Raw genomic sequence first — 18,694 nt, forward strand, 5'->3', positions numbered from 1 at the left:
GGGGGGGGGTTGCAGGCTTCTTAACACCCCCCATACACAAATCCTGGCTACGCCACTGCTTGTAACAACTCTGCCTGACCTTGTATGAACTATTGGAGCTTCACTAGTCGACAATTGGTTTTCACTTCTTACGTTATGTTGGACCTCTGTTTCGGTGTCCATGGGGGTCACCGTAAACCCTTTTGTTACAGGCATACTTTGAACTCTGTCACAAAATCCCCGAAATTCACTTTGGTTACTTTCTCTTCTCTCTGCCCCTACCCCTCTATCTTGTTCCCCTTCTACTTGATTCATATTACTTTCCTCATATCCCCACCTCACCAACAGAGTCTTGTTACTATCCAGAATAAGGTGTCTCCTATTCCGTTCTATATCATAGCCATAATCCACCCTTAATCTGTATGAACGTGGTCTATCCAATATTTTGGATATTTGGCCCCTCTGCCAACCATCCCCTTTCCTTGCCTGCACTGTATCCCCTACCTGGAGTTGCCTCAGTTCTCTAGTATTTTTGTTGTAACTTGTTTGTTGTTTCACCTGCCTATCCATTAATTCAGGAACTATGCTTTGTTGTATCTCTGGATGAAACATTTGTTGCTGGTAGCGCAACAAACCTCTCAAACGTCTACTGAAAAGCAGCTGTGCTGGTGTTGGTAGATGTGTACCAATCGGGGTATTACGATATTCCAGTAGTGTTAACATTAAGTCCTTACCTTCCTCTCCTACTGTTCTTTTCAACATTTTCTTTATCGTTTGGATGTAATGTTCAATCAACCCATTAGACTGCGCATATATGGGGCTGGAAGTTTTATGTTGTAAGTTCCACGCCGTGACAAACTGTGTGAACTCAGCTGACCGGAATTGTGGACCATTGTCAGTATACAATACCTCTGGAATGCCATGTCTGGCAAAAATGGACTTCAACTGTGTAATGGCGTGGGCACTACTGAGATCTTTCAATTGTACTAGCTCTGGGTATTTAGAATACTAATCTACTACCAGGAGATAGCGCCACCATAATGCATTATATCGGCTCCTAGGATCTGCCATGGCCGCTGTGGAATTTCTTTATTCATATGACTTTTTTTACTGTTCATATTTTGTGTTGCTCTACAGGCACTACAGTTACTCACTAAATCAGTTAATTCCTTCATTAGAAAAGGCCAGAACACACATTCTCTAGCACGAAGCTTACACTTTTGAATTCCCATGTGGTTATAATGAATACGCTGCAGAATATCTTTCCTCATTAGTGTAGGGATGACTACTTGTTTGTTTTTGAAAACTAAGCTACCCTGTACTACAAGCTCGTCCCTATATGCCCAAAATGGCTTGACTGACTGAGGTAATTTTTCTTTAGAAGGTGGCCACCCCTTTAAAACTAACTCTTTTACCTGACTGAGCATTTCATCCTGCTGGGTATGCAATTGTATTTTGTTCATAGTGTCCTGTGTTGCCTGTATGTGATGTATTACCAAACCCTCCTGAGCAGCTATTTACTGTTCCATGATAATACATTTTCTATCCTGAAAACTAGCTCGGGACAGAGCATCGGCAACAATTAGCTCTTTGCCAGGTACATACTTAAGTGTAATCTCATAATTTTGTAGCTTGATTCGTATTCGCTGAAGACGCAGGGGGCATTTGTCTAAGGGTTTATTGAATATCACCTGGAGTGGTTTATGATCAGTTTCTACAACTACGGGATAATTAGAGCTGAGACGCGTCAATGCAGTAACAAACGAATCCACATTTTCATACTCTTCTTGTATTCTGGTGTTGTATTTATGACGTTCAACACTTTGATTCGTCTTCGGTAAAAAATAATCTTCGAGGTGCTGTAGTACACAATCAAACTTAGTAGCATCACTAGTAGGCACATCCAGCGTGGTGTACAAGTCTTGAGCCTCTTCATGCATAACGTGCAACAAAATGGCAATCTTCACGTCATCGTCTTTATTCGTCGCACCCGACGCTTTTAGATACACACAAAATAACTGCTTCCATCGTTTCCAGTTATTACCTAAGTCTCCTTCCAAACTTAGTGGTTTTGGCAGTTTCAGGGATTGCATTATGTACCGCTCGTGAATGGACCAAATCCATGCAACACTTCGATCTGCGTTTAAATTATCACTACGGTTAATACCGTCTACACACAATCACTGTTCTGTTACTGCCCCGTGATAGATCATACTGTACCATAATTCGTCAGTCCGCAGCGCCATGTTGTGTCTGATGTTGAGGGCTTGGTAAATTAACCACACACACCTGTATATCCAGCCATATTTTTTGTTTGCCGGAAATTGACCACCACTGTGTCTTCCATAGACATGTTATCAAAGACATACATAACATACATAACAAAGAGTGAAATAAAATTGTTTAAAGCAAACGTTAAAATATCTGCTTCCATGCAGCTTTTAAATGCATATGCAAACACATTCCTGCTTAGAAGAGAGAAATGTAAATATTTCTTGTGAGTGATGACTTTAAAAAATCTCTTAATCGGTGATATCTATGATGGTGTAAATAAAATAAAAACTTTTTGGAAGATATGTTATTAAGAGTTTGACGTCGACCCAAGTGTCTCCTCGGCTCCTTCAGGCCGTTATGCCTCGTCAACGTCCTCCCTTGCAATACTAGTGCACCGACTGTGAAGTGCGACGAGTAGGGACGCACCCGCGTGCGCCCTAGCATGCCAGTGGGCTTCTTTTTGTGTTGTAAATAGTTATGCTTATTACGTATTTTTTAATGGTCACGAGCCTCAACAATTGTGTATATTTTGTAACGTAACAAAACTCTCACGTCTGAAACACTGTGTAAATACTTCGCTTGTCATGTAATCGTAACTAATTAATTCATGTGTAAATTCGCTTTTTAATTAATTACTCGCCAAGTTGTGTTAATAATTCTGTGATTTTTCTCAAGTGCTTATGCCGTGCTATAGCCCGTCCCACTCTTAGATTGCAGTACACGGCTTATGGCGCGCGCTGTTGCCAAATCTCTAACACATTACGAATTTCAGGAGATGTGTGTCTTTGTAATTCGGATAGAACAAGAAGCATTTTAAGAAATCATATCGTAATTTATAATATTTTATACTATTACACATATAAATTTGTAATAATGCTACTTTTATGTAAATTTCAAATAAAAACTACCTATTGCAGACGAAAATTTCTTATAGTTTTCTTTTATGTTCTAAAAATCCCATATATATATAATCACATTTTCATGGGCCCGATAAATGCCGTATTTTTGGACAAGTCATGTCCAAAATGATAAATAAAATACGGTAATGGAAATTCTCGGTCGAGTAGTTATGGGAAAAATCCGAACAATAGGGTCGAAATGGGGAAGATTTTTTGAAAAACAGAAAAATCGCAACAACTCCCATAATATGAATATTATCGCATCCGTTTTAACGTATGATAACTCGGAGTACCTAATGCCAAAAAATGTTTTCTAAATAAATTTTTGATACAACCAGCCATAACTGCATGGGTTCGAAAAATATTTTCACCGGACAAAAAAAAAGTACCTAACTGCCTTAGTAGACACCTTATCAAATCTGTTTAAATTGTTTGTAAATATCATAATTATTTTCCTAAACTTTGTCAAAAACAATGTTTGATAAGATGCTTGGTGTTGAGAAGGATAGAAAAATAATTCAAAATTGTGTACCATCATCGCTATTAAATTCCTTCGTATTTATTTGATACATTTTACATATTATGTTCAAGATTCGATTAAAATATATTTTGTAACAACCATTACTGCAAGGGGAAGAAAAAAATATGGGTTTAAGGATATAAAAATCCCTTTTTGTTCTAATGTAAAGAAATATAATCATCAAAATCTTCCTGCGCCTTTAGGCTGTGCCGATAAGGAATTTTTTTTTTTAACTTTAACTTACAACAAGAATCTGTTCACACACATTTCATTCATGGGAATTTATACGATAAATGTAACGTTAACTTGATTAAGAAATTAATAACACCACATACCTTTTAATCACTATCGCTACCACTGACCAATGTTGATACCCCTTCCATAAGAGTAGCACAGAGCTGACCAGAAGAATGCTAAGCTTCCTTAATTGCATTGCACACACTCATATTTTTTGAAAAATACTCAAATACATTCAACACAATCTTCCGCTCCCTCCCGCGTAGCCTACCGATATAATTTCTTTTCGGTGTTCTAACTTCCATATTTTATATGCACGTAATAAAACTTGTAGACAATAAAATCACGTATGTTAATATATAATTTGTTTGTCAAAATTATAACTGTAACGAGTCACCGGACACAACGCGTTGCTTCGTCGCGAGACGCGATACTAACTGGCAGGCTGGTTTTCAGAAATGCGTGTCTAAGGAAATACATGGTTGACTAAGGAAGCCATGTATTTGAAATTGCTTGCAGGACAGAACCCCACTTATCTAAACACACGACCCTGTTTCCTCTTACGACGGCAGCTTGTGAGAGAAACCTCTATTCTATTGCAGCGCGCTCTTGTACTGATAAGACACATCTTTAACAGCAATTTCCACGGAAACTGTACAAGCAATTGAGATGGAGCTGCTTTTAAAAACTAATTCAATTCATTGTGAACATTTTTCACGCTTTCGTCCCCCATATATCTTTAATAGAAAAAAAGTTTTCCGCTGATCAACTTTTTGATGTGTCAGTTTGTGAGAAAATGCATTTCAATATATAAAAAAAAATATTAATTTAAGTGAAACCTATGTAGTTTTTGTCTTAACATTTGTTCGGTGGCGTCCTAAGGCATTTCTCTATTAATAAAAAACATGTAGTTTTTTTTTATGTGAAACATCTCGGAATACTTCAAAACAGTTCGCAGTGAATAAGTTATGTTTTTTAATTTTTTCGGACACTTAAAATAGTGTTAAGTATTCAAAATAAACATTGACTGATGCGTATTTCGATGCTATACAATATGAAAAAAATCTTGGTCCAAAAATTAAAATTTTAATTTCGTTTGATATTTGGCAACAACGCACGAAGAAACAATGACAGCGCTAACGGCAATCGGCGTGTGTTAGAGAGAGAGAGAGAATGCGCCCATTTACTTCCACACTGCAATCTAAGGGCGCGGTTACACGGGAGTCGGAACTACTTCAGGTGAACATGTTCAACTGTTGAGTGCGGTTACACACAGTCTGAACATGTTTCGTTCCAGGCCATTTCCCATTTAACTTAAACAGGTTGGCAAAGTAGTTCAGATCGACATATCTTCTACATTAGCCTCTGATTGGCTGTTTAGAATATAAACAGTCCTTTGCAGAAATTCAAGATGGAAAGTGTTCCTGGCACAAGTTAGAGTAATATTTTACCGAATTCAACAAAAAAAAATCAACAGGTAATTATATATACTTTTTTAAAATTGATCATGACCTTAATTATCTTAAAACTGAGATAGGTACTCTCGCTCAAAAAATAATAAAAATAAGTTTAAAAATTTTTACTGTGCATGTTGTTTGAATTTCCGATTTGTAAAAAAATATTGAGCAATATGAAAACACATTCCATTTCTGCTGATAATACTGTATAAACAAGTGAGAAAATCCCGCGTTTTCTGGATACAAAATAGAGAAGATCAACAACACAGTCATTCGTTGACAGTAGACAATCGGTTTTAGAGTTGAACACACTTTTCAGCAACTACCATGTAACCGTACACTTTCGCGTTTGTAAACGTGTTTACTTAAACATGTTCACCTGAAGTAGTTCAGGGTCCCGTGTAACCGTGCCCTAAGAGTGGGATGCTCTATAGTAATGTAATCGCAGCCTGGCGCGTCGCGGGGCGGGCCTCTCCCACGCCGGCCGATTTCCCCTCCCCTCCTCCACAGCCCGCGGGCCGCGGTCCGCTGGCGGGCAGGAGAGCGCAGTGGTGTTCTGGGCGCGATAGAGAGCGGACGTGCACGCCGCTCCGCGCTGCTCGTGAGGCGCGTTTTCTCAGCTCGCAGTCCGACGACAGTGAAACGTCACGGGTCGTCTCTGCAGCTGAGCTGCATTCGTTGTATCACTCGCCGTATTGAGTTTTACGAGTTTTCCGGGACGTCACCAGACGAACGTCTTAGGCCATGTACGCGCAGTTACGGACCGCCAAACCTCTCAGTCAGTACGAGACTCTTACGTGACGGACCGCGCACGCGCTGCGCATCATTACAGAGCAATCTTAACCGGAACCATAGTTACGGCATTAATTTCCCTGTTCGTGTCGTGACGTTTTCTAAAGACGAGACATTTCCGGGAGTCCGGGTCGCGGCGGGGAGGGCGCTCATTCCGTGACGTGCCCGCCAGGCTGCGGCAGGTTCTCTATGCGAAAATAAAAGGGGCTCGTGGAAACGAATATCACCGAGTTATCCTTGGAGCTTCCTACCATTCCTCCTTCCCACCTAAATTCCCTCCAGGTCCCGTATTTTCCAGTCACGGCCACGTTGACCTGAACTCACTCCTCACCGACGAGAGCTACACGGGCAAAACAGGACAATTACACTAACAGGAAATCAGGGAACTAAAGCCGAGGGACGTCATTTGGCCCCCAACTAGTGTGGCCGTAAACACACACGAACGCACGTAAGCGTACACGGATGCACGTAAGCGCACGCAGACAGGACGGAGGCAGGTGCGGCCGCGCGGCGTGAGAGCGACGCGAACCCGAGACGAACCGGCGCGCCGGCGAGAGATAACGTGGCGTGAGAGCGACGCGAACTCGAGACGTCGGCGCGAGATTACGCGACGTGGGAGCGATGGGAACCCAAGTCGTCGGCGAGAGTTATCACGGCGCGCGAACGTCGCGAACCGGAGACGTTCGGCGCAAGATAATGTGACGTAGGAGCGGTGTGAACCGGAGACGGTGGGCGACGCGACAAGGATCGTTGGCGCGACAGATAACACGATGTGGGAGCGCCACGAACCTGAGACCGCGACGCAGCAAGGATCTTCGGTGCAAGATAATGCCGCCGATCAGCGAGACACTCCCGATAAGCATGGATGATTTCCAGGAAGCGTACGAGACATGGGCGGAAGCGGACTTTCCAGAGCCCGACGAGAGCTGCGAGCACTTCGCAGATTATGAGTGCGGATTTTGCTTTGAATACCGGGCGTATGGTAGGACAATGTGCGGTGCGGATTCATGCCCCGGCGGGACATCTGATAGGCGGATCTGCGAGACGTGCGGGAATCTATGGCACAGGGAGTGTTCACAACTGGTCGCGCGAGAAGAGGAATGGATGTCCGGCTTTACGTGTGACTAGTGCCGAGCGAAGCTGTGTGTGGGTGTTGCCGCAAGTGTCTCGACCACGAGGATCGAGTGGTCACACTGGGTGGACGCCGACATGCTGCGTGAGTCGGCGATACTCCCGATGCCACTGCAACCGATGCCACTGCAAGAGACGCCGCCTCCGACGCCGCCTCCGACACCGCCTCCAACACAGCTTCCGCCCTATGGGGTGGAAACGCCGAGCGGAAGGACATCGCTGCAGACGGAGGAAGCCACACCCGTCCAGCCCCTGTGGTACGACTGTCACGCGACGTCCGGGTGGATACGGCAGGCCGACTCAGACACGCCGCCCCTGACGCCGCCGCCCCCAACTACCGTAGGGGCTCACGAGGGGCCTATGCGGTGCGAACCGACCGTGCTGCCACAACCGCTCTGCACGCACGTCAACGAGCGCGCGCCACAACCACTAGTCACGCACATCGACGAGAGCGGGCCACAACCGTACGTCACGCATGTCGAGGGCGTGCCACAATCGCCTGTTACGCATGTCAACGAGGGCGCGCCACAACCGCCCGTCACGCACGTCGAGAGCGTGCCACAACTGATTGTCAAGCACGTCGACGAGGGCGTGCCACATCCGCTCGTCACACACGTCGACGAGAGTGTGCCACAACGGCACGATACTAAGGGCATGCCACGCCCCTTCCGCCTGTCACGCGGGCCACCTTGGAAGCGACGCCGCCTGCAGCCGCGCGTGCCGCTGAAGGTGCCACGCCCCTTCCGTCGGTCACGCAGGCCAACTTGGAAGCGAAGCCGCCTGCTGCCGCGCGCGCCGCTGAAGGTGCCACGCCCCTTCCACCTGTCACGCGGGCCACCTTGGACGCGACGCCGCCTGCTGCAGCACGCGCCGCTATAGGTGATACGCCCATTACGCCTGTCACGCGGGCCACCTAGGAAGAGACGCCGCTGCCTGCTGCCGCGAGCGCCGCTGAAGGTGCCACGCCCCTTCCGCCTGTCACGCCGGCCACCTTGGAAGCGACGCCGGTTGCTGCCGCGCGCGCCGCTGAAGGTGCCACGCCCCTTCCGCCTGTCACGCGGGCCACCTTGGACGCGACGCATGCTGCCTGGTGCCGCGCTCGCTGCTGAAGATGCCACGCCCCTTCCGCCTGTCACGCGGGCCACCTTGGAAGCGACACCGCCGCCTGACGCTGCGCCGCCGCCCACCTCGGCCGGCCCCATGGCGACAGGTACGGTCTGCACCGACACCACGAGGGCGCCGGACTCACCAGGTCAGTGCTCCAGTGCAACGGCCCAGTGTATCACGTCCATGCAAGTAAATGAGAGGCGTTGACGGACAATACGGCCTCGTCGGAGGGGGGACATTTGACATCGACCCAAGTGTCTCCTCGGCTCCTTCAGGCCGTTATGCCTCGTCAACGTCCTCCCTTGCAATACTAGTGCACCGACTGTGAAGTGCGGCGAGTAGGGACGCACCCGCGTGCGCCCTAGCATGCCAGTGGGCTTCTTTTTGTGTTGTAAATAGTTATGCTTATTATGTATTTTTTAATGGTCACGAGCCTCAACAATTGTGTATATTTTGTAACGTAACAAAACTCTCACGTATAAAACACTGTGTAAATACTTAGCTTGTCATGTAATCGTAACTAATTAATTCATGTGTAAATTCGCTTTTTAATTAATTACTCGCTAAGTTGTGTTAATAATTCTGTGATTTTTCTCAAGTGCTTATGCCGTGCTAGTAATGTAATCGCAGCCTGGCGCATCGCGGGGCGGGCCTCTCCCACGCCGGCCGATTTCCCCTCCCCTCCTCCACAGCCCGCGGGCCTCGGTCCGCGGGCGGGTGGGAGAGCGCAGTGGTGTTCTGGGCGCGATAGAGAGCAGACGTGCACGCCGCTACACGCTGCTCGTGAGGCGCTTTTTCTCAGCTTGCAGTCCGACGACAGTGAAACGTCACGGGTCGTCTTTGCAGCTGAGCTGCATTCGTTGTATCGCTCGCTGTATTGAGTATTACGAGTTTTCCGGGACGTCACCAGACGAAATTCATAGGCCGTGTACGCGCAGTTACGGACCGCCGAACCCCTCAGTCAGTACGAGACTCTTACGTGACGGACCGCGCACGCGCTGCGCATCATTACAGAGCAATCTTAACCGGAACCATAGTTACGGGATTAATTTCCCTGTTCGTGTCGTGACGTTTTCTAAAGACGAGACTTATTTCCGGGAGTCCGGGTCGCGGCGGGGAGGGCGCTCATTCCGTGACGTGCCCGTGAGGCTGCGGCAGGTTCTCTATGCGAAAATAAAAGGGGCTCGTGGAAACGAACATCACCGAGTTATCCTTGGAGCTGCCTACCGTTCCTCCTTCCCACCTAAATTCCCTCCAGGTCCCGTATTTTCCAGTCCCGGCCACGTTGACCTGAACTCACTCCTCACCGACGAGAGCTACACGGGCAAAACAGGACAGTTACACTAACAGGAAATCAGGGACCTAAAGCCGAGGGACGTCAAGTTATTACTTTAATTTAGTTAAAGAATATTCAATAATGAGACGATTAGTTTGATATATAACATATATCTCAGACTGGGTATACAAATATGATATATTTTTATGTCTTTGATTAAATGCTACGTCTTTAATAAAAATGGCGGTTACAACAATCATTATGAACTAATTGGCTGAAGATTTTAAAATTTTTGTGAATTTCTTTTTAACTTTTTAGTCTATAAGGTTCATATTAACATTGTAGGATATAGAAACTCGAACTTACATGCACGAGGAACCAACATTCATGAAAACATATGAAAGATGAAATCAAGATGGTGGTCTCCAAAAGATGCTCATGGTAAATTTTTATTTAAATTAAATTAAGTTAATTTTTAATTTTTCTCAATTATTTTTATAGTAAATATAGGCCTATTTTAAATATGGAGGCTGTAACGAAAAGTGCAATGCGCAAGAGTGGGTTATTCGATGCTATCATCGTAACGGAAACACAAAGGAGTGGGGCATTCAATTGGAAAAGTAGAAAGTTCTAGAAAACAAAATGGTGGATGTGACATCATAATTCAAAATAGCAGAATGTTTTAGAGAACAAACATGGCAAAATACAAAATGGTCGCTGGAAGTGACATAAACTAAGATTGCCACTGGAAGTGACATAGTCCAAGATGGCTGCCAGAAGCGACGTAATCCAAGATGGGCGTCGGAAGTGACGTAATCCAAGATGGCCACCGCGAATCTGTGAATCCCGAGTGTTGATCCGGTGCCCCAGGACCTACTAAACTTACCTACTATTGTATTTAAATTACTGAATTTTCTGTGAAACATTAACTACAAAATGCTCTTAAAAATTACGATGTTTCTTTACCAGGAAGTGATAACGTGAAAGTTCCTTCGCAGATTCGTTTACTTGCGCACTGGCATACTTCACTTCTAGTTCAGGCAGTCTTGTTGTCATTTCCGGGAACAAGTTCGTGTATGTATATATATCGAAAATCTTTCGGGATTATAAACTGACATTGTTAAAGAGGTACATATTTAATGAGTATACACGTGCGATGTCTTAAAATCTTTAGAACAGTTTAAAGTTTTAGACTTAGCTTAGTACTTATCGATATTGACGTCATTTAAGCTCTGGTAATGTCTATACATATTCAATATCCTGTCACATCTTCTGAATCGTCCACAGTTCCAGTTGCAATTGCTACAGCGTCATCTCGTGGAGTTGCTGGACGTTCGTTGTCTTACCAATCAATAGAAGGCTCCGATTGTGTTGTTTTGCCGAACAGAAATTTGTTGTTGCAGTGCACGAGAAAAACATCTAATTGTAAATCTTTGAATCGGTGGCTGAATAAATTCCATACATTTTTATCTTTTTTGGTTTAATTTCATGCAATAACTTAGTTTTACAAGAGCGAAGCTTCATGCGTTTGTGAATATCTTAAATTTTTAAAACCCTAAACGTTAAACTTCTCTGAACAATTAATTCCTTTGGGTAAGATTGCGTTATGCATTACATTTCTTCTGATATTCTTGTTCGGCCAGAATATTTTATTTCCTCAACACTACAAGTTTCACCGATCTTGTGGCATATGAAACCTCGCGGTTACACAAGGTCGCACTAAAACTTTCTGTGGGGAAACATTGAAACATCATTGCTTACGCTGAGAAGATAACGATCATCCAGTACCTTAAACAGAGGGTATCTGCAGCAATTTTAACTGGAACTGTGGACATGATTCAGAAAACGTTACAGGATATTGAATACGTCTAAACATTACCAGAGCATAAATGACGCCCGTATTGATAAATACTATGCTAAGTCAAAAACTTTAAACTGTTATGAACATTTTAAGACATCGCCCATATATATCCATTAAATACATATATTGCAATAACAGATTATGATTCCGAGAATCACTCTCGATGGGGCTGTAGTTGCAGCTTACTCGGACACGGCCCATGCATGCTGATAACAGGAGCCTTGTTAGCAAGCTGACATGTGTCATCATGCCAGCGTGCCAGCGTGCTGGCGTGCCATCGTGTCGGCATGCCGGCATGCCAGGATGTCAGCATGTCAGCATGTCAGCGTGCCGTGAAAGCATGCCAGTGTATCAGCGTTTGGCATGTCGGTGTGCCAGTGTGCTGGCGTACCATCGTGTCGGCGTGCCGGCATGTCAGCATGTCAGCATGCCAGTGTATCAGCATGTCAGCATGTCGGCGTGCCAACGTGCTGGCATGCCACCGTGTCGTCAGCATGTCAGCATGTCAGCATGTCAGCATGTCAGAAAGCAGCTACTGTGGACTCACGGGCAGCTCGCTGTCCCCTGACTGCGGCGGGAGGTCCTGCTTCACGTCCAGTTGCAGAGCTGGGTCTCCTTGGAACCTCGTGGAGCAATAAGGGCTTAAGTACTGGGCTTGCTCGCTGGCGACTGGCATCAGGCCCCACTTAGCGCCGTCTGTGCTGCAACACGCCGTGTCACATGTCCGTGAAGTTCCCGCATGTTTCACGTCATTGTGACGAAACACAAGGCTTTGGAGAATATTGTAGCATTCAAGTCTAAGTAGTAATAAGAACCACAGTTCACTTATATTCCCTGAGTTGTTTGATAACAATGAGGTAAGTATAGAAGCCCACCCAAGGGATGAACTATCACAACCATTAAGCAAGTATATTTAAGGTGGATTCATAATTGAAAAAAATTACATAGAAAAAGGGTCGTGTGCACAATATTTAACTACCATTATGTATAAAATATAGATTTACAACCAGGCATAGTGCAGTCGTGCACATAAGGAAGGAAAATAACATTTAATTTAAGTTATGAATGCATGGTGCAACAGCCAATGAAAGTAGAGTATGATGGTATTTTGGAAAGAATTATGAATGGGTCATAATATTTTATCTTCCATGGTGGCAATAAATTGTCGTGGTACTACAATTCCTGCTGTGAAAATAAGAACTGGCTATTATATGCAAAATGTGACAAGTGATAAATATAGATAAAAAATACTAAAATATGTTTCAAATTTTATAATATTTATAGTAAACCGATTATTACCCACATGATAACTGGGGAAGATGACAGCTGGGGGAAGAGTCCAGAGGTGCCCGTAGTTCTAAAAATACCAGCAGATGGCAGCTCTAGCTGCATGGACGGAGAGCGCTGCGAAGAGGAACTTCTTGTAGAATGTCGCTTTGTATGAAGGATTGTTTGAAGGTATTGCCAGGTTAGAAACGGTTTTATAATCATTAAACATACTTTATTAAGATCTATAAACATCAATTTTCTTTCATTTACTAAATTGTTTGCATGCATAATAGCGACACTTTTTCGTGCTGGAAACGGAAAGGGCAGTTTAGCAATTCCCAGCAGAGGGTTTGTGCGAAAAATAAATATATGTGGAATTTCACCCAGTATGTGGGGTAGTATGTTATTGTAACATGACATCTTCCCACCATTTTGTTTTTTTACTTAGTACTGATGGAATTGATTTTGTTTGCACCTCAAAAAAATTGCTCGCCCTTCTTCCTTCAGATTAAACGGATCGGACTTCCTGGTCAAAAGGAAACTTGCTTCTCGCTTCTGTAGATGTAAAAATGGGAGAATCAGATCTGGGATGTATCTCAGTTGTATCAAATTACCTATGGAATACTGAAATGGCGAATTGGATCTAGGAATTTTGCTAAAGGAGCACCTGGACCTGTAGGCAAGTTAATAATTTAATAAATTATTCAAAATTGTTTTATAACACTCATTCACACTAGCTAGCCTACAATAATACATTAAATGTTTTAGGTTGTCTTGAACTGAACATACGAAAGCTTTAGTGGAGTAAGTATGTGCAACAACTTGAAGATGCATGGTTTTCCGACAACACCACCATGCTAGTAACAATCCCCCTGGTGGAAACCACGCTCCCAGCCGGCCTGCTGGCCACCCTGCTAGTACCAGTCTTCGCTGGTGGAATGCACCCTCCCAGATAGTCTGCTCTACCACCCTGCTGGCATCAGTCCCAGCTGGTGGTACACATTCCCTAGCCAGCCAGCTCCCCATCCCGCTATTGACATTTCCTCTGATGGATCTCATCCTCCCAGCCAGCTCGCTCTAGACCTGCTAGTCCATGTGCCCGCTTACAACTAGCCAGCACCTAACCCTGGTACTTCCTGTTGCTGCTGCTCAGGATGCTTCGGCGGGTGGTTGTGGTACTCCTGAATCGGTGACCTTGGTCTCTCGTCGTACCCGAACCTGGGAGGCCGTTGCTCCTGCCTCTTAGTGTTGCTGGTCCTCGTCGTTGCTATCGGCACCTGCGTTCGCTCCACCACTTGGGCTGCTTGTGCGTCTTCTTGCCAGTTCATCCCGTCTCGTGGGAGCTCCAGCTGGCGGTGTCGACCTGCTATTGGTGCTCGCCGCTGGTGAGAGGACGGTGTCTCGTCCTGCTCACCAGAGCTCGTCCTTGACAGCCGGCCTGGCCGGGCGAACACCAACACCTGCTCGCGGAACTCGGTGATGTTGGCAGGTGGACTTGGTATCGGTGCGGCAGTTAAGCCATGACCCATCGTCCACTTTGAGGTCTAGATAGCGAGTTCGTACGAACATGTTTGACAGGAGCGATTCCAGTGACTTGCTTTAATTGCGGTCATATATTTTGCCGTGCAGCCTGGCTCTCAGGTTACTCTGAACCCATACACTCCAGAACTGCTACTTGAACTGTGTCTTGAACTCCTGGTATGTTGTTGTCGAGGGTTGGCGAACCTCTCACCGATAGTACGTGTTTTCTCGGAGCGCTGCGTTGAGACATTTAAGCTTCTTGCCGTTCGTCAGCTTGTACATTGGTGCGTACTCCTCGAATTTCCTTATGAAACTAATAGGGTTTTCATGTTCCCCTCCTGCATAGCGAGTCATGACTTCGGACCACTGTCGGACCGGGTGGTGCATCACAGCCACCTGGTCCAACACAGACAAGCTGTCCCGTTGTGCTGTTGGTACGGGCTTTTGTAGTGCCGGTGCCTGTGACGAGGTTGCTGGCTCTTGCGGCTTCCCGGCTGGCACTAGAGGTATCGTGTCAGAGGCTGTCAAGTTGTTAAACCTCAGTGTCAAAATTTTCACCTCAATGTTGCTTCCCCTCACCTCGACTTGATTGCCGAAGCCATCCTGCTGGCGCGCCAGGTATTCCTGCTACTCTTGCATCGTCTGGTCATGCCTGAGTGGGCGCTGCTCCATGGCTCTAACACCATGAATTCACGTGTGTTCTGCAGGTCGTCTGGGCCGCAGATGCCTGCTCTGCCACGTGCTGCTGATGCTCTGCGATGTTGCTCCAGCTTCTGTGCAGCCTCCTGGCAACTGCCCTGTGTCCCAGGCAGTTGGTGTTCTGCTGGCTTCGAGTGCCGCCACTCTTCTGGACCCAGCTACCACTACTTCCGTCACCTCCTGTAGCTCCTGTTCCAGGCTGGTTTCTAGGTGGTGCATTCAGCCTTGCTGTCATTTACATCCAGTTTTACAGCCATTTTATTCATTTCTGCAGTATTAGCATTCAGCTTTGTGTCTAACTTGGTAGCCATTTCTGCCGTTAGTTTTGCAGTATTAGCATCCGAAATTTGCAGTCATCTTTGAATCATTGGCATCCAATTGTGTACCTATCTAACTTGGTAGCCATTTCTGTCATGAGGCACTGAAGCATTCCCTTTAAATCTAAGACCTCAATAACTGCTGGGACAGAATATGTACCTGTGTGTTCCCCTTCTACAGTCGGTCGCGGCGAGGTTGCAGCAGAATTCAGGGATCGTGCTTCGCCAACAGAAGATTCACTGTTGTCCCTAGAACCTCGCTGTCTCCTATACTTACTTCGGACTCTTGTCTTAAATAGATGAAATATATTGTTTATATTGACAATAGACCATTCCAACACTATTCAATAAGTAAAATAAAATGTTGAAAAACAAACAAAAATAAATAAAGTTGCCAGATATGTTGGACACAACCTACAAAAAAGTCAATATGGTTTTCAGTAAAATTAAAAAAAAAATCAATTCTTAAATAGTTATTTGTCAGTTAATTTTTAAAATAAAATCTGGCCAACTCAGACAGATAGAACAACAAAAACTCTGTTGCTCAGGACCTCATAACTTGATTGTTTAGGTTCGCCTGTTTATACTTGTGTTACTTGGAATTTAGACTCTGGATTCAGGATAGATGGACCAAATACACTGACACAAGTTATATGTTTATATTTGCAGATCGCGCGAAACTTTTACGTGTACAATGTCTACTGCACCGTCCATCACCGACACAGACGTTAATCTTGCCCGCACACGCAATATTAACTGTATTTTATGTGCTTCCATAAGGAGAACCTGAGGGGAAGCTGCAACTTTCATCAGCCGGACCAAAAACTTTCCAATTCCCTGCTCAGTTAGCCTCGGCCAATCACAGGGTGCTGTCCGGAAAATCAAAAGAAACGAAATCTAACAATCTCAAAATTGTCCATAAATAGTTATTTAAGCAAGCTGTCACTTGGCACCGTCTTTAAAATTCCTTAAATAGTGTTTAAAACACAAAAGAGTTTAGTAAAAATTGTGTTTATACCTGTAAACAAAGCACATGCTTACGTCAGGTATCGTAGCAAAAGCAATCAAAACGTAAAAAAAAAAAAAAAAAAAAAAATGTACAGTTTCACGATCTGTACTACTGTTATAGTACACAAAGAGCCTGAAAACATGAGATTAACAGGGTTTTGAGAAATACCAATAACATTAATGAATAATATGCTAAACAAATAGTTTTCCGACATAGGTAATGTAGGTACTCACGAATATTAAATTCAAAATTGTGCAGCTCACGACAGTGTGATCTTATATCAGGCTAGGTTAGTTGAAAACTGGTCTTTAAAGTTCTCAAACCATTACACAACACTTATTGAAGTGATAAATATATTTATACACTACAAAATAAAGATATACAATCGATTCAATTTAATTATGCAATACCGTGAGCGTAAAAATAACACGTAGGTAGAAATTTGTTCATAAAATAAGCTGGTCACTGTTTTATGATACGGTTATAAAAAATACAAACAATTGGTTGTAATTAGTTTTACACTTAATGCAGTACAAAAAAAAATGCTGGTTAAGAATACCTTCTTCAAGAACTATTTAACCTAAAGTATGCTTGAAAAGTGAAAGGATGTCAGCCATCATGTTGACCTTCCGAACAGTTGTCAGGATCAGTAAATAATCACCAATTCAGCCTTTCGTAAAATGACGAGTCGCTAGCGCCTGTGGCTAGCTTTTAGTTTGTAGCTTAGCCAGAAAACTGCTGTCCTGCATAAGTTTCAGAAGAATGTGGATATCCTATCATGACTAGTTTCTCAATGACTGCTCACATCCTTGAAATTAAATGATCCCTTCTTTGGTTATAGCTGCATCGGTAAATGACACATCGCTACTGTTCGAAGACAGCAATACAGTCCATGCCTGTGTAAATTTCAGTCATAACCTTAAATAAAAAGGTTGAAACCTCTGGGCAGGCCTACAATTTAAGATATTTCCAGTTCTTTCTAAACTCAACCTTACTCTTAATTATCAATGTAGGAGGGAGAGGGGGTTGTCATACCTCCCAGTTAAATGGGGAGTCTGAAGTTTTTAAAATTATGAATCCAATAGAATACAATTTTAATGTGTTGCTGACATCTTGAAAAGTCATCATCAAAACTATGGTTTAACCAGATTTTTAGAGTTATTAAGTTAAAAAATTACGCACAGTATAGTCGCACAAAAATTAAAATTAATATATTTTAGAAAAAAAAGAATTAAACCAACTTCAAAGGTCAGGCATGACATGGAGAATATATTTTTGTCACATTTCCAGATCTATTTTAAAATTATAGATGGGGGGGGGGGTTAATGGTATGTGTGGTGGGGAGACCCCTCTCACATCCCTTCCTTCAGGACGTCTACTGACCGTCCATGCCAAAATGTTGGAGGGAGGTAAGTTACTAGACAAATACAAATATTCAACTATTACCTGTAATAATACTTCAATCCTATTAATGCATCATGCTCGTACCCGAAGGAGACAAAGTAATCACGCTGAAGTCCAAATATCTTTCCCCAGAAATATACATTCAACAGTTTATTCTCGTTCTGTAACAAAACTAGCGAATTTTTCAAAATAACACTATATTCATTGCTTATGGTATTTCCAGAATATCGCATGTATTCCAACGAATTGCGAATGTTGTAAATATTCATATCTGTGAGGAATATTTTCATACGTACAGGTTGTTTCGATTGCAAAACACACGCACCATTATACACAGATAGCATATGCACATTGTAATAAGGACAACAGTAATTACTTTCGTGTTCAGTGAAGAAAGTTGTGTTTTAATTTTGGTTAAAATTTCTCTATGAAAATGAACACCAAGCAAAGTATTGAACTTTTCCTTTGTCAAGATTAAAATTTATTTTCTTTGTGGTTCCAAAAACTTTATTTTTACCAATTAATACTTGGTTAGATATATTTTCTTTAAATATTTTGATAAAATATAATTTTGTTCAGTAATGTTCCTGATAATATTTTTAAATTGTCAATAATTCTGAGTAAATTTAGTATGTACATTTTACAACTGAAAATGTAACCAAAATTCCTGTCACACTGACAAAATTGTGTGTCAAACATAATTTCTAATTTCATAATAATATGAAAATTATGTGATATTTATAAGTTTAAACACATATTTTTACTTCTTATACTGTTTATCAGCGTAAGATATTTACAGCAACAATCCTGAAACATAATTTTACTTTCATAATTCTTCATGCATCTTTCGTCATTTTATAGATTCGCTTAGAATTAAACGCATGTCTTTACCCTTCTCAGATAGTCTCATGATTGGTCGAAAGCTATGGGCCAGGACATGGG

General features: G+C 43.4%; 1 protein-coding gene across 1 annotated transcript in view; it reads right to left on the reverse strand.

The window, feature by feature from the left end:
- The window catches only part of LOC134541408 (radial spoke head protein 9 homolog), a 31,432-nt gene extending 13,312 nt beyond the window's left edge, over nucleotides 1-18,120 (reverse strand). The window contains exons 1-2 of the mRNA XM_063384842.1: nucleotides 17,795-18,120; nucleotides 12,081-12,234 (exon numbers count right to left, since the gene is read on the reverse strand). Of these exons, the coding sequence (XP_063240912.1) occupies nucleotides 12,081-12,234; nucleotides 17,795-18,096 (456 nt within the window). The 5' untranslated portion in view covers nucleotides 18,097-18,120. The remainder of the gene's footprint in view (nucleotides 1-12,080; nucleotides 12,235-17,794) is intronic.
- Between the last annotated feature and the right edge of the window lie 574 nt (nucleotides 18,121-18,694).

This window comes from Bacillus rossius, chromosome 18, assembly GCF_032445375.1.
Source record: "Bacillus rossius redtenbacheri isolate Brsri chromosome 18, Brsri_v3, whole genome shotgun sequence".
NCBI lineage: Eukaryota > Metazoa > Arthropoda > Insecta > Phasmatodea > Bacillidae > Bacillus > Bacillus rossius.